We start from the raw sequence: 17241 nt of genomic DNA, 5'->3' as shown, positions 1-17241 counted from the left end.
GTATTCATAAAAGGTAAAAAACAGCACATGTGACATAAAATATATACAAACAACAGAACTAGACAAAAATATAGTGCAAATATACATCCAAAATATGATGAATCCAGTGTAATTAAATAGTGTCAGTGATATATTGTCCACAAAACAAAATGAAAAAGTTTGTGTTTTTTTTTTTCTAAAATCAAAAATCTAAAATTATCCAACAATATTTCCACTTTGCATAGTAGCCCATTATGTGTCACTTACCTAAAACCGAGCATCTTCACCTCTCTTCCTTACGGGGCCACGAACCCCATCTCTGTGACTGGCCAGAGTCGCGTGACGTCACTCCCGTGCATGCGCACGGGAACCCCTTTAGAAATGGCACATTCTGCTCTTTCTAAAGTGTGCATGCGCCGTAGACATCGGTGCATGCGCTGTACACATCAGAGCACAGCTTTATTGTAAATATCTACTAAACCGTGAAGGTTTAGGAAATATTTCCAGCACCTACAGGTAAGACTTAATATGGCCACTTTAAACAGCCCCGCACAGTGCTTGTGCTGTCTAACCTGCCCCTCTCTAAGCTGTAAAAAACCTGGTTGATCATAAAACTTCCTGTGTCCCCCTCTTTGTGCTGACCACGATAATCATGGCTGCTGAGCTCTGATCACCGTGGTCAGTTTGTGTTGAGCCACCAAGTCTTTACAAACAGATTCTTGTTTTTTTTGTTTGCTTTTTTACACTACACAGTGCAATGCAAGTGTCTTGGGGGCCAGATGAGACGTGGGGTGTACCAATGCAAAATGATCAACTTTGTAGAGCTACAAACCATTGCTAAGGCAAAATCGGAAAACTCAATATTTAATTCTAGCTAAAACCATACACAGAACTAATAATGCTCTTATTCATGCTAAAATGAAAGCAATCAAAAGAGATCGAATTGGTCAATTTGAGAAACTCTGGCTTCCTTGGATTAAGCATTTCTTACCTCCAGACTTTGATGACACACTAGGTAATTTTACTCTATTTGCATTGACTACACTTTCTATTCATTCGGGATCGCATGATCGCATGACCACTTGTAACCCCCCCCAATTCCCTTCCCACCTTAGGGTGCATTAAAGTGGTTGTAAACCCTCTCTGACTACGTTTACCTAGAGGTAAGCCTAGATTAAGGCTTACCTGTAGGTGTTTGCAATATCTCCTAAACCTACATAATTTAGGAGATATTTGCAAAAATAATGCATCAACAACTGTGCAGGCACACTGAGCGTGCCGATTCTTGAATGGGATCTGCGCGGGAGTGACGTCATCACTTTTTCAGACAGTCACAGAGCCGGAGCGGCGATACCTGGAAGGCACTCGGAGGAGACATGGCGGCGGCCAAGGAGGGGGACGAGGAGCGCTTTAGGGGCTTCGATCTCAGGTAAGTCATTCATAATAAGCTAGTATTCTATGCATACTAGCTCATTATGTCTTTCTCTTGCAGGTTTTTTTTTAGGAACATTTCTAGAGGGTTTGCTCCTCTTTAAGGTGAAAACACTATGGTTTACAACCCCTTTAAGGAAAGTCACAACTCCCTGTCAGTGTGACTGGAACGCAAAGAAAAAAGAGTGGTTCAATACCTCAAAGGAACAATTCAGATGAAGTTAAGGCTACCAGCAACATCAGATCCAAAATTGGTCAGGTATGTGGATGCTGATTGGGCTGGAGCCTGCACAGATTGCAAACCCACAAGTGGATTTATCTTCCAGTATGGGAAAGGAACCATACGTTGGTCTAGTCGAAAAGCAAACAACTGTCGCTCTTTCTTCTGAAGCAGAGTACATTGCAGCAGCACACGCATTTCAAGAAGCGATATGGATTTGTCAACTTTTTGAGGACATTGGGATAGACATGTCAAAACCAATTCCCATTTTTGAAGACAACCAGGGTTGTATAAAACTTACGCAATCAGAAAGGGTCAATCCTAGGACCAAACACATCAATGTCAGGTATCACCTACTGAGGGACAATCAAGAGCAAGGAGTATTTGACATTCAATACTGCCCGTCAGAAGCTATGACTGCCGATGCACTTACCGAGCCTTTGTTGAAGGAACGTCATAGTTATCTTCAGAAGAAGCTGAATAAAATTTGACAAAGCTTATCCTGTTGAGAAGGCGTGTTGGAAGAACAACAGTAATCTGCTTACATATTGTGACTGTGTATATGCATTATATCTATCTATCCAGCAGATGGCGCTGTAGTATATTAGTGTATTATCTATGGTAAGGTAATTAGAGGAAGTACCATCCTTATTGTATTATATGCACTTGTTTGTGTTCTCTTCCTGTTTCTAATGTTGTAAGACATAATCTAACATCCTCAATAAAAGTAAAGCTGTTTGCTGTTTCCAAGAAGCTTCTAGTGCATGATGCAATAATGTCACAAATGTATCGTCTACCCCAATGCAAGTGGTCAGACACTATAGCTAGCTACTGTGTGCTTCACCTATAGCAGCCCTCTTTCCCTTAAGGCAAGCAGACCTAATGGTACTTGGTTGCCCCCAGGACTTTTACACAATGCTTTAGTGCCAGGCCACCACACCAGGACAGAGCAAACAACAGACTACTTGCAGTTTAGCAGACAGATAGCGTGGTTCTATGACAGTCCAGGTAAAAGGCAGGATGAGTTCAGGGAATAGTATAATATCTGATCCAGGTCATACACAGGGAAATCCAACAGCAAAGCAGGGCAAACAAACGGGAGGCTTGATCAGGAACAATGTAGGTCTTTATCACAAGCAAGGGATGGAGTGTTCGGTTTGCTTATAACAGGTGACTGACCATCTATCACCTTGCAGGTGAACACAGACAGGGAGAATGCAACAGCTAACATCCGGATTCTGGAATGAGGAGCAGGAGCACTAAGTGGCTCCTGACAAATACTCTGCACAATAGTTAGTGCTATATTTAATTTAGCTTAACATGGTTTATGTTAGTACAGGTACATGTGATGTACTCTAAATATAGTCTGGTTTTAGGTAATAATCTTTATAAACAGTGTGAAGTAACTGTGGCCATCTTAATCCTGATGCATAGTGTAATCTGGAATTCCACTTGATTGGTGAAACAAACTAAAATACATTTGTCAAACCGCTTCTAAATCCAGAAGACATCCCCAATTGTATTAACATGTACAAAGGTCAGAAGTGGTTGTATAGAACACCTACAGCACATTTGCAAAGTGCTTAAACACAGCTTCAGTGGAAATTGCAAAATAAAGATAAGGCTTATCCCCAATCGTTTCTTACACAGCGCTATAAATTGTGAGCGCTGATGGTGGCTTTTATAGCTGAACATGTTACCATCTGCCATGAAGGATAAGGTGTAATAGTCCACTGAATGGTCTCTATAGACCAGTTCTTTCAATCAAATCTTTTCTTGGAAAATTAAACCTGTTCCTTTTTTGACAAGATTTTTTATTTTTTTTGCAGTCTAATAACTTGAAACTTAAGGGCTTTTTAATCCATCCTTGCATGCCCATGAGAGGTTTTGAAAGCAATTGTCATATTCAGTATGGCCAGACTTGCAGTATTATTCAATCTTTTATTTTGTGTTTTTCTCTTTTTTACTTCCTGGGTATCTGTTAAACAAAACAAATGTAAATGAATAAAGTATCCCCTAAAGCAAGCATGTCCAAAGTCCGGCCCGGGGGCCAAATGCGGCCCCCTTGTTGATTTAATGTGCCCCCCCTGGGGATTTGGATATACATTATGTTTGTGGCCCCCAGGGCAACAAAAGATATATACTGTATTTATTGGCACTGCCTTGGAGGGGACAGGACAAGCGCTGTCAGATTACATGAAAAGAATCTCCTGTTTACTCAGCAGCGTCTCTATTGCAAGTCCTGTCTCCTGGGATGCCATTGGACGACTGTTCTGTCTATCATAGGAGGCGGGACTTTGTATTAAAGAGGCCACAGAGTAAACAAGAGATTCTCCTGTTTGTAATCTGTCGGCACTCGTCCCGTCCCCTCCTTCTGCCCTCCGAGGCTGCAAATGGGCATCGATCAGGCTGCATTGGTTGCAATGGTAAGGCTGCATTGGTTGCAATGGTAAGGCTGCATTGGTTGCAATGGTAAGGCTGCATTGGTTGCAATGGTAAGGCTGCATTCATGGCAATGGTAAGGCTGCATTCATGGCAATGGTAAGCCTGTGTGTGTTATACATCGATTAAATGCGGTATATACAAATAACACCCCCAAGCTCATCCTTAGTCCTAAACAGCGCTCTGGGATTCGTTGGGGCCACAAAAGAAATATATACAGTATATCCAAATAACACGCCCAAGCTCATCTCTTCACCACACACAGCCACAAAGGCAAGAGAATTCTTGTTGAGCAGTGTATTAGTGCTCAGACGAACACACTTAGACCGAATTTTAATGGTTCAAAGAATGTCAGGCAAAATAGTCGGCCCTCACGCATGTTCACTTCATCAAATCTGGCCCTCTTTGAAAAAAGTTTGGACACCCCTGCCCTAAAGCAAAGGTAGGCAAGCTATGAGAGATGAAGATCTACCTTGACAACACTAAAGAGATGTCTCTAAAAATTGAAGGTAGATTGGGTATCTGGCGCTCCAGAAGGCAATGCCCTTAGATTGGAATAATGTCATAAGGTAAAGCAACGTTGAACCAAGGAAAGGGGTGGTTTAACCACTTAAGGACCGCCTCCTGCACATATATGTTGTCAGAATGGCACGGCTGGGCACAGGTACGCGCGCACGCAACCCGGTCGGAAGCTCCGTAACCGCAACCCCGATCGATGCCGGTGTCACGCGATCGGTCACGGGAGTTGAAGAACGGGGAGAGGTGTGTGTAAACACACCTTCCCGGTTCTTCACAGTGGCACTGTCATTGATCGTCTGTTCAGTGATATAGGGAAAGACAATCAATGACGTCACATGTCCAGCCCCGCCCCCTACAGTTAGAAACACATATGAGGTCACACTTAACCCCTACAGCGCCTCTAGAAGCGCCTCTAAAAATTACAGGCCTACAGTATAAAACGCCAATTTCCTTGCAAAATAAATGTACCGCTTTTGGTACGTAATTCCAGATAGAATCATACCGCCAGGGAGGTTAATAAATGAGCCATGAATAAGCACTGAGTCCGTGTGAAACGCGTCGGCTGTCTGTTCCCTATTTTTGCTGCTTTCTTGTAGTGCATTTTCCATTGATTTTACAAATAAAGACAACTCAAGAGTTTTTTTGGAGTGTGGCTGTCCATCCTTTTGAAGTTTCCACCATTGCCCAGTGCATTGCCAGCACCCTTGGTTTCCTGAGAGGTTTTTGATTGCATAGTGGACCCACCTGGAGCGGTGACTCCCTTTCCCTATTAATAAATGGTTGTGGAACGAATCATTTGAGTTTCCATTATTTCTTATGAGGAAATTTGCTTTGATATGCAAGTGCTTTGGATTACAAGCATGTTTCTGGAACTAATTATGCTTGCAATCCAAGGTTTTACTGTACATGAAAGAAGGATTTGAGGCAGCCTACATCCATAGAAGATCTGTGGTTAGCTCTCTAAGATGTTTGGAACAACCTACCTGCCGAGTTCCTTCAAAAATCGTGTGCAAGTGTAGTCCTGGAAGAATTGATGTTGTTTTGAAGACAAAGGGTGGTCACACCAAACATTGATTTGATTTGGATGTTTCTTCTGTTTATTTCCTTTCCATTTTGTTAATTTATAAAAATAAACTATTATCACTTCTGTTTGTGAAAGCATTCTTAATTTACAGCATTCTTTCACACCTGCCTAAAACTTTTGCATAGTACTGTATTTCTTAATAATGCCTGTTATATAGCTAAAATTACGAAAAAAAGTGTTTGATTCCCAGAGGCATTATTCCTGCACATATTACTCTGCAGAGCTGCAAAAAATAAATCCGATGTGCTGAAGTTTAGGTGAAATTGTCTGGAACGTATATATATATATATATATATGTACATCTTTGTATTAGTGAAACGTGATTGCGTTTAAGTCTTGATACGTTGGGTGTTTTGAACATGATGCCTTAGCTCATTATGTGTAGAGCGTGTACGCTACTTGACATTTGACATCTAATCATGGACTTCACCTACGTGTATTGCTTCCCTCAGATACAGCAGCACTGTAGTTGATCAGTAGGTTGGAAGAAAAACAGATTCTGTACACTGTGATCTATGCCTAAATAGAGAATGAAGCACAGCCGAAATAGACTGTGCCTCCATTATCTTCCCCTTGCTGACTGCTGACCTGCCTGCCTCTGTCAGAAAATTCCTATGCAGTGATGATAAAGTTCTGGCCCATGTTACACACTGATAGTCGGTGATCCTGTCAACATAGTAACACCCTAGAGGACCAAAACATTGCAGTAACCCATTGGATGCTGGGGAGAAGAACACTTAAGGGGAAGGCATGTATAGTAAGTTTTATTGGAGCACATATTTTAAGGTATTCTTGTTGTGTTTACATTAGAGTCGTTTCACACCATATTTGTTGGACTGTGCAGCACAGATAAGGCAATAAGCCATTAAAGTGATACTAAAGTATTTTTTTTTTAAATAACTAACATGTCATACTTACCTCCACTGGGCAGTTTGTTTTGCACAGAGTGGCCCCAAACGGTGTCTTCTGGGGTCCCCTGGCGGCTCTCGTGGCTCCTACCCGCATCAGATAACCCCTTAGGAGAAGCGCTCTCCCGGGGGGTTACCTTGCAGGCCCGTGTCCAGCATTTGGCGTCCATAGCCGCTGAATGCAGGACTCTGCCCCGGATGAGCCTAAGATCGTGCCTGGTGTTTTTCCTGGGACCTGTCTCCCCCTGTATCTCCTGTGAATCCACAAAGGCCGTGGCTGGGCTATAGCCAACTGCAAAGAAAGCTTGCCCTCTGGTAAGCAGCTGGGAAGATAGGGTTCCCGCTGAAAGCTGAATTGAAAAAAATAAAATAAAAAATTGCTGGCAAAAAAATTAGCAAAAAAAACTGAATGGTTTCGGAGGGGACCCCCATGCCCCAAAAAAAGGCATGAAGTCTCCCCAAAATCCATACCAGACCCTTATCTGAGCATGCCTCCTGAACCATACCTTACCATTCTGCGCCCCCCACCCCAAAGCACCTTGCCCCCATGTTGATGAGGACAAGGGCCTCTTCCCAACAACCCTTGCCCGGTGGTTGCCAGGGTCTGCGGGCAGGGAGCTTATCAAAATCAGATCCCGGCCCCCCACCCTATGTGAATAGGTATCGGGTACATCGTACCCCTACCCATTCACCAAAAAAGCAGTGAAAAGTAAAAAAAAAACAAGAGCCAGTTTTTGACAATTCCTTTCCTTACCTGCCGGGCGGCATGCTGGGATAAAGGTCTGGGAGGGAAACCATGCAGTTTTTTTCTTAAATTTTGGCGTGGGGGTCCCCTCCGAATCCATACCAGACCCAAAGGGCAAATTATTATTTTTTTACATTCAGCTTTCAGCAGGGAACCCCGCTGACAGATGATCACTCATCGGTTGCTAAGGACACGGCGGTCGGCTTCCCGGCCCCCTGCTTAGCAACCAGCTATATAAGTGGTAAAATAAGAACCGCAAAACACTTCAAAAATCACAACTGCACCACTTGTGTTTCTGGAGCAGCTCCATTGAAATCTATTAGGCGCAAATCGCAGGAAAAAAGTCCCTGGCCCTTTCCAAAATCATACCGGCACAAAATGCATAGATGTGAACTAGTACGGTACCATGTTAAATGGACTGTAGTGCATTTCTGCCAACTGGAAAACGCACTAAAAAACGCATAAGTGTGAACGTAGGGTAACTGTGTGTACCACATGAGCAGGTTTTGCTGCTGTTGTTGTCTTGCAGCATAACGTGTGCAAATTTTTCTGACTCAATACGTATATTTCAAAATGAATGCACACAATAAAAACAGCTGATTTTAATTGTTATTAAAAATACCAATCAAATAATCTAATAAAAACACAATTATTTTTTAAAAGAATATCTTTGATAAAAGCAAAAAAACCTTATACAAACACAAACAGGAACACGTGAAAAAAAAACGGATTGTTAGATTTCATGATATATCATGTAATCTAACAATCCGTTTTTTTTCACGTGTTCCTGTTTGTATTTGTGTTTGTATAAGGTTTTTTTTGCTTTTATCAAAGATATTCTTTTAAAAAAGAATTGTGTTTTTATTAGATTATTTGATTGGTATTTTTAATAGCAATTAAAATATCAATAATTACTGATAAAAAAGATCAATAATAAGTGACAAGCCTTATTATATCCAAATGAGACCATACACTATACAATCTATTGGTACAATTTCATACATGTAGTGCAAGGGCATTCCAATGTGATACTTATTGAATGGAATGTTTAGGCTTGTCCCCATGTTACCTAATTTTGGTAATTGTAAAGGAGATTGCACAGACATTTCACAATCATGTTTATAGTGTATCGAAAGCTTTCTAGTGACAGCTATATCTTTTTGAATTGGCATATTTTATTATGTCCTCATTATTTACATATGTATATATATGAAACTATGTTGAAGTTATAAGTGGTAAAAACAAGAGAAATTGTGGGAAAGCTGGGAAATGTAGCACTGAACGGGTGACTCAGGCTCCTGAGATGTATAAAACAATCAGGGTTACTTCTTGATTCATAGCATCTCCATGGAGTATAATGGAAGGTTCTACTGTAATGTTTTTTTTTGTGTAAAAACACAAAACAGTCAATGCCATGTTCAAGTTTGTGAAACTGTGAATGTATTTTATAGACTTTTTATGACTCGGAGGATGAACCAGCTAAGTGCTCCTGTGTATCTTTAAGATAAATCTATAGTGTATGTCCTATTCATGTACAGATATTGACATTGCTAAGCAAATATGACTGTGACGCTAGAGGAAGCAACACTGGGGCCAGTGCCTGGGTGACAGGAGATTACCTGGCTTACTAAACACGTGCAGGGGAGGAGACTCAGTGGCTCAGTGCGCTCGATCTTCTGCTTTGCTGCCTTCCGTGCCTTGCAGCGAGGGATTAAAGTATTTATGTTCTCTAGAGAACATCACTTCCACATCATCACAGGTCAAACGCTCATCCAGACTGGTCATTAGTAGAATCTAAGGTTACATGTCACTTCCAGAATGGCAGAGGCTAAGGCCTACTCTAATAATCAGCGAGCATGTGCCAAAAGGCAAATATACAGTCAGACATTGATACAATCAAGTAATTCTCTAGAATGGGATGTTAATGGCCATATTGGGAAGTTGCACTAGATTACTACATTCATATTGTTTTTAAAGTGGTACTAAACCCTTGAATTGAATATCTTAAAGTGTATGTCACCCTTAACCACTTAAGACCCGGACCAATATGCAGGTTAAGGACCTTCCCCCTTTTTGCGATTAGGCACTGCGCTGCTTTAACTGACAATTGCGCGGTCGTGCGACGTGGCTCCCAAACAATATTGGCATCCTTTTTTTTTACACAAATAGTGCTTTCTTTTGGTGTCATTTGATCACCTCTGCTGTTTTTTCATTTTTTGCGCTATAAACAAAAATAGAGCGAAAATTTAAAAAAAAATGCTATTATTTTTTACTTTTTGCTATAATAAATATCCCCCAAAAAGATATAAAAAAACATTATTTTTCCTCAGTTTAGGCCGATACGTATTCTTTTACCTATTTTTGGTAAAAAAAAATCGCAATAAGCATTTGCGCAAAATTTATAGAGTTTTTGCAAAATAGGGGATAGTTTTATGGCATTTTTAGTAATATTTTTTTTTTACTAGTAATGGCGGCGATCAGTGTTTTTTTTCGTGACTGCGACATTATGACGGACACATCGGACACTTTTGACACATTTTTGGGACCATTGTCATTTTCACAGCGAAAAGTGCTATAAAAATGCACTGATAACTGTGAAAATGACAATGGCAGTGAAGGGGTTAACCACTAGGGGGCGCTAAGGGGTTAAGTGTGCCCTAAGGGAGTGATTCTTAGTGTAGGGGGGCGTGGCTGTAGGCGTGACATCACTGATCGTCGTTCTCTATATCAGGGAACAGACGATCAGTGTCACTGCCACACTGAAGAACGGGGAAGGTGTGTTTACACACACCTCTCCCCGTTCGTCAGCTCCTGTGACCTATCGCAGAACATCGGCGGCAATCGGGTCTGCGGGTCCCACAGACGCAGTCACAGGGCTTCGGACTGGGTCGCAAACGCGCTCGCGACCCTGCAGCTGGGCTCTTAAGGGCAACGTACAGGTACGTGCCTGTGCCCAGCCGTGTCCTTCTGCCGACGTATAGTGGCGTGAAGGGGTCCTTAAGTGGTTAATATATATATTTTTTTTGCTATGTGTATGTTCACATATGTATATTTTATAAATCATAGTATCTGTCATTTTCATGTACTTCTTCCATCTAAAATACTTGGCTGACCCTGCCAGTCATCTTTCTTATTTGTTCTTAACTGACCCCACACAAACCACAGATGCTGATCTGTGTTAGTGAGGTCAGTTTGCAGCCTTTGGCTGGCCAAGTCTGTATTGGGTAGTTTGTTCAGCTAACACACCCACTGACAAATCACAGCCTGCCTCAGGTACTCACCTCCTCCCAATCATGGCCTGCCTCTTGAACACTCCCCTGCTCAAGCACAGCCTGAATCTTGCCTACGGCTAAATAGTTTATGGAATACAGATGCACTGTGTCCTGTAATCCTGCCCCCCTACTCTCAGGAAGAAGAGATGCATGGTCATGTGACAGAACTTTTTAACCTTGTAAAAAAGGTAAGACAGATAATTTCTGAAACTAAGCAAAAGCAGTTATGGTGCCTGCATAGTTATAACTATTAGGAAGTGTCTATAGCATTGTATGTTTACAACATAACACATTTTACGCAAAAAAAGTACTAGTACTAGTGCTCTCAACCTCCTCCAAATCCCTAAATTAGCTTTTTGTTTGCTGCTGTGAGGTGACTTCCTGTTAGGCTAGTTTTACATTATTGCAGTTTGCTTGTGACACAGCAGCTCATTCAGAATTTATGGCACCCCTGCATGTAGGCAGATAAAGGTTAAAGTGGTAGTAAACTGCAACATTTCAGGAAAAAAAAACCCTGCAAGGCAATCGCATTATGCGCTCCAGGGCTTCCATTTCCCCCCCCGGTTTTCCATCCCGGTTTTGAAGGGCTCTGGCTGTATGAGTGGCCAGGGAACTCTCGGCTGCGGCATAAAGCTCTGAAGGTGTGGCATACCTTCAGAGCACATGTGCCGGTGACATCACCGACTGCATCCAGTGTGAATATCTCATAAGCACTGTAAGTTTAGGAGATATTCACTGTGCCTACAGGTAAACCTTATTATAGGCTTACCTGTTGGTACAAGTTAAAAAAATGACTTTACTGCCACTTTGACGCTGCCCCAGTTGGAAAGGGTATTAATTTATTGTGTTCCTGACGTTTTCTAATGGTGGGCTGTTTGGGGAATAGCAGGGCACACAAAGGGCTGATACAAAAAATGCAGCAGGGGGGGGGGTGAATTGCTACTTTGGCACTAATCTGAGTCTGAGGCCTCATACACACGACCGTTTTCCTCTACAAAATCCATCAAGAAACTTGGTGGCAGAGCTTTTTTGCTGAGGAAAATGGTCGTGTGTATGTTTTTCTGCGAGAAAACTGATGTGGTTCTCGACGAGAAAAAAGAGAACAAGTTCTCTTTTCTCAATTTCTTTTCTTAATTTCCTCGCCGTGTTTCTCGTCGGGCTGGTTTACAACGAGAAACACGTTCGTGTGTATGCTTAGAAGCCCGCGCATGCTCAGAATAATGTATGAGACGGGAGCGCACCTTTGGTAAAAGTAGCGTTCGTAATGGAGATAGCACATTCGCCACGCTGTAACAGACTGAAAAGCGCAAATCGTCCCTTACCAAACTTTTACTTAACAAGCAGTAACATGAGATTAGCAAAAGCAGCCCCAAGGGTTGTGCCAGTGGAATAAAACTTCCCCTTTATAGTGCCGTTGTACGTGTTGTAGGTCACCGCGTTTGAGAACGATGCGATTTTGTCTTGACAGTGTGTGCGCAAAGAAAGCTTGACAAGATTCTCGACAAGCCTGACAAGGAACTCGTCGAGGAAAACAATGTTTCTTTTACGACGAGTTTCTCGGTCGTGTGTACGAGGCCTAAGTCTTACCACTAAAATCTCAAGATCAGAGAACTCATTGGATGAATCATCTCCTCCCGATCCCCTCCATTAGTATTCACCAATAATGCAAATATTTTTTTTTTAATGGCTATTCAAATGTATAATTACATAAATAGGGAATATAACTATATTGATAGTATCCATTAAGTGTATTAGTATCCTGTTTTGCAATTTAACTTAACCTCCTTTTCTTTTAATTTTTAAGGAAATATATTCAAAAAGAGTGGATCAAAAGATGCCTTACTTTGTGGAAACAACAGTGATGCTGGGTAAATTTCTCAAGTTTTAGAAATAAGTTGTTTTTATACAGTGTGATCAATACATATAATAGTTTGTTCAACTGCAAAATTATAAATCATAATGTGAGCAAAGTGAATTTTGAATTATCATTATGAACTTAGAATATCGCTCAAGTTATCCTTCTCATTATAACAAAGCAGTATTGACAAAGCAATGGAACAATATACCAAATCATCATTCTGAAGTATCTTTAATGCATTATACACAACCTGCTTCCATCAACTCAGTATTTTGTGCTGAAGGCTTTATCCTTTGCCTCTGCTCAGTCCCAAGGGAGCTTTTCTGGGTTTCTTTGGTTGATTGTGAGGTATGGGTTTTGGCAGAACATTACCATACAGGTGCCAGATATCAGATCTAAATCATTAAATGAAAATTCAAAGTAGAACCAACAGTCCTTCCAGCCCACTGCTAGTCTTCAGATGTTCCAGCTATCAAGAAAGACCCTTAACTTGGAAACCGCATAGGACACATTGTAATTACTGGATAAAAAGCTTCCTTGTCTACCAGACAATGACTGGTCCAGAACACACTGATATGTTGGCGATTTTACTTTGTACAAGATATAAACAGCTCCATATGTTTTGCATAAAATAAATAGGTATATTATTTTTGTGTACAAAACATAAAATTCTATAAATTATCCATACAGGTTTAAAGGAAAACTAAATTTGTAGGTTTGCAGAATGGAACAACCAGCCACCCTACTCAAGATTTGTTCTTTCCTTTGAAGTAAAAGGTTAGCCTAGAAATCTTCAATGAACTTTAAACAGCCATATAACACATATACTTTGATAAATGGTTAGCACCATGTTTGGCTTCTGTGTGCTCTACAGTTATCCAGCATTGGAAACTGATGGCTATTACCAGGGACACAATGCAGCCCATGGTCTAGCTTAGCCCTCTTCATAATATCTTCGTCTTTGACAGCGTTAGGGCAGAGAAGAAGTGTATGTAGAAGTCAAACATGACAAAACATGTAGGATATGAATGATCATAGTACATCACTTCTAAACATGTGATTGCTGGGCATCCTGGATGTTTTCATTTGGCGCACAGCGCAGACATTGCGGATGGTGCTTTGAGAAGGATGCCCTGCCATGATGTTTTAAACACTAAGTGCTACTTGATCTCCATCTTTCTGAGACCTTTTGATCTGGTGAGTGCACATTGTTAACAGGGGGTGGAGAAGCACAGAGGTAACTCTCGGCAACAACACAATCAGTTTTTCCTGGCGCACCTTCATATTATTGTGAGGTTCTGCTTGAATTTGTTTCTTCTTTTAAAGTTTGTAATGGTTTCAGAGGACTCTATATGATAACTAATTGATATAAAATGTTGTGCTAATCGGTTTTAAATGCTGTCCTCTTCATTCTTGGCACTTGTCTTAAGGCAATGGCCTGTAATTTATTTTGTTTGCTGATACATTAATTTACAAATACATATTTCAGACAACTGTTTCACTGTGTTTTTGGAACAAGCTCCGTTCAATGTACAGTAGTTCTTTAACAAGATGTAGATAGCATGAAATGGGTTGAGCAGCCCAAGTTGTATGGTGACACTGGTATTAGCCAGCAGTCTCCAATAGTGATTGCTGGACAACTAGAATGTGGACGGAAGTCAAATATGGTGGCATGCATTTATCAAGATACATAATATTTGGCTATTCAGTGAAGATTTCTGGGGTGAACTTCAGGCCTTCTATCAGTGTGTTAAAGCTGTACAATGCGTAGATGACCTTAGTTTGTATTGCTTTAAAAATTCATATACTCTGCATTTTAAAACAGTGTTTGGGCTGACTACTAAGGGAGTGTAGCTATGCTAGTTACCAAACTTTAGGCCTCATGCACACTGGACATTAAAATAACGTTATAAAAACGCCAGTAGCTTTGCAGTGTGTTTTTCAGCTTTTTTCAGCGTTTTTTTTATATAGTTTTTTAGCACTTATTCGCATTTTTACACGTTAGAGTTTTTCAGTTTTTTGTTGTTGTTGAAGACATTTTTTTTTCTTTTCTTTTTTCCCCACTGGATTAAAAACGCTAAAAAACGCTGGTGAGTGAAGTTTTTGTGTGATTATCAGCGTTAGAGCGTTTTTACAGCTGAAAAACATCTCTCAGAACCCACTAGTTTTTTTTTAGTTTTTTTACTGCTCAAAAACGCCACTGCCCAAAACTCTGATAACAGCCTATGTGTGCATGGACACATAGGATAACATGATGGAGAGTTTAATGACTGTAGAAAAAAATGTCTACTGCCAAAAACAGTTGCTTAAAAACGTCCAAAAAAGTCCAGTGTGCATGAGGCCTTATAGACCCATGAATTACAGGTTATTTATATAGCTTCAATGCATGAAGCACTTAACATACTGTACAATCACATCAAATTAGACCATAATAAAAATAAAATACAAGGTAGTATAAATTTGAGAAAAAGTATTTTTATCCTCAAATAACAGGTTTGTATTGTTAAGGTGACCATTGTGTCAAATCAGTAACCTATTCGCTCACAAACTCCAAAATCTGGTAACAAGGAAACAGGAAGGTTGACAACTGTGGACAAACACAATGGTGGCCTATGCAGAAACGATTTTGAAAGGAGAACCTCCCTGCAAGAAAATTGAAAAATCTAATGTAGTATTGCCACAGACACCATGGTTGCAGCTTCTTTTCCTCTTTGGTAGCGGAACGGTATATGGAAGACTTTGAATATTTTTGGAAACTGCTGGCCACTTGTATCACCCAATGGTCAACATTGCATTATCATGGGTACACTGTGATGACATTGTCTTGCTAATACTGCAATAACACAATTGCCGTACCAGCCTAACAATCTAAGTTGCCGTACAACAGAACATTATGTGAGAAATTGCTTGGGTTGTTCTACTTTGCACATATTTTACTATAGTTGTTTCCCTGTTTCCCTGTCAATTGTGCCCTCTGTGTAGTGCCTAAACCTCGATAGACCTTGATAAATCACTGTTGGCTAGACTGATTTTGTCACTATTTTAAGCTAAATCTAACAGGTTTGAATAGGTAAACCATTGAGAGTCATAAATAAATACCTAGCTTTCAATATATCACAAATTCCCTCTTTTACTAAATGCATAAAATAAATGTCTTTAAAGCTGCAATCAAGACTTTAGAGTCAAACTTTAAATACATTTGGCCTTTATAAAATACTTGATAAAATTGCACGCTATCCAGGTGAAGTGATTCCCTTAACGACACATTGCAGAACACATTACCTTGGGAGACCTTTTTTGCTTTGACACAGCTTTTTTCTAAAATGTATGTAGGGTAAAAATATATATTATGTTTTTAGTGAAATTTGTTAATTTATATTAGACTATGGGCCAGATTCACAGAGAATTACGTTACTCCGCGGCGGCGTAACGTATCCCATTTACGTTACACTGCCGCAGGTTTACAGCGTAAGTGCCCGATTCACAAAGCTCTTACCTGTAAACTTGCGGCGGTGTAACTTAAATGCGCTCGGCGCAAGCCCGCCTAATTCAAATGGGGCGGGCACCATTTAAATTAGGCGTGTTCCCACGCCGAACGTTCTGCGCATGCTCCGTTAGGAAATTTCCCGACGTGCATTGCACGAAATTACGGCGCTCCGACGTTTTTTTTTAAATGCAACGTGCGTTACAGCGTTTCGTATTCCCGGACGTCTTACACAAAAAAAAAATTCGAAATTCGACGCGGGAACGACGGCCATACTTTAACATGGCTGATCTAAAGATAAGCCATGTTAAAGCAGGTGTAACTTTGTGACGGGTAAAAACAACTAGCGACGACGTACGGGATTGCGACGAACGCGTGGATCTTCGTGGATCGCCGTAACTAGTCATTTGCATATTCTACGCCGACCGCAATGGCCTCGCCACCTAGCGACCGGCATAGAATTGCATCCTTAAGATCCGACAGTGTAAGTCAATTACACCTGTCGGATCTTAGGGCTAGCTATGCGTAACTGATTCTATGAATCAGTCGCATAGTTAGGACGGGCGGATCACAGAGATACGACGGCGTATCAGGAGATACGCCGTCGTATCTCTTCTGTGAATCTGGCCCTATAGTAATAATTTATTTATTTATTCCATTTCTAACGTGACATTCTATAGGGGTAACAGAAGAATTAGACTAAGCAGCTTTTCCCAACATACTCAAACTTACCTTTGCCTATTCCTTCCTATCCTGCATGATTGAGATCCAGTGGCAACACCCTGGCAATATGTTGTGGGTTGACCACAATACTTGCTCCTTCTGCATTTAGAACTAAGAAAGATATAAAGCCCTACATTTTGAAAGTCTTTTGATTTGCTTTGCCCTCTTTTCTTCCAACAGGAAATGTCCAGAAGGTTTTGTATGCCTGAAAACTGGCAGAAATCCCAATTATGGCTACACTAGTTTTGATACTTTTGGATGGGCTTTCCTTTCTCTGTTCCGACTTATGACACAAGATTATTGGGAGAACTTATACCAACTGGTATGTTTTAATATCTTGCCTATTATAAAGATTCTTCAGAAATGACCCAAGAATGCCCTGATTCTAACCGACAGCTTGGGACAGAATGGGGCCATTTAAGCCTAGAGCCCTAGAAGGGGATAACACTTATTTACAGTGTCTAAAGAGCTCATTATTGTCCATATAGATTTTATCAACTTGTTGAGAAATCATCCTGCAATCTTTAAATAGAAAAGGCTGACACAATGCCTTTGCTCACACCTAAAAAAGAGAGG

At 40.8% G+C, this 17241-nt stretch overlaps 1 protein-coding gene across 6 annotated transcripts in view; it reads left to right on the top strand.

The window, feature by feature from the left end:
• Positions 1-17241, top strand: part of LOC120940114 (sodium channel protein type 5 subunit alpha-like) — a 494846-nt gene that overhangs the window by 218102 nt on the left and 259503 nt on the right. For all 6 annotated transcript variants that reach the window (XM_040352763.1, XM_040352761.1, XM_040352760.1 and 3 more), the window contains 2 exons: positions 12405-12468; positions 16846-16987. In XM_040352763.1, coding sequence (XP_040208697.1) covers positions 12405-12468; positions 16846-16987 — 206 coding nt within the window. The remainder of the gene's footprint in view (positions 1-12404; positions 12469-16845; positions 16988-17241) is intronic.

Source organism: Rana temporaria, chromosome 5 (assembly GCF_905171775.1).
Source record: "Rana temporaria chromosome 5, aRanTem1.1, whole genome shotgun sequence".
In the NCBI taxonomy this organism is placed as follows: domain Eukaryota; kingdom Metazoa; phylum Chordata; class Amphibia; order Anura; family Ranidae; genus Rana; species Rana temporaria.
The sequence above is the reverse complement of the archived record's forward strand: the minus strand, read 5'-3'. Positions and strand labels throughout refer to the sequence as shown.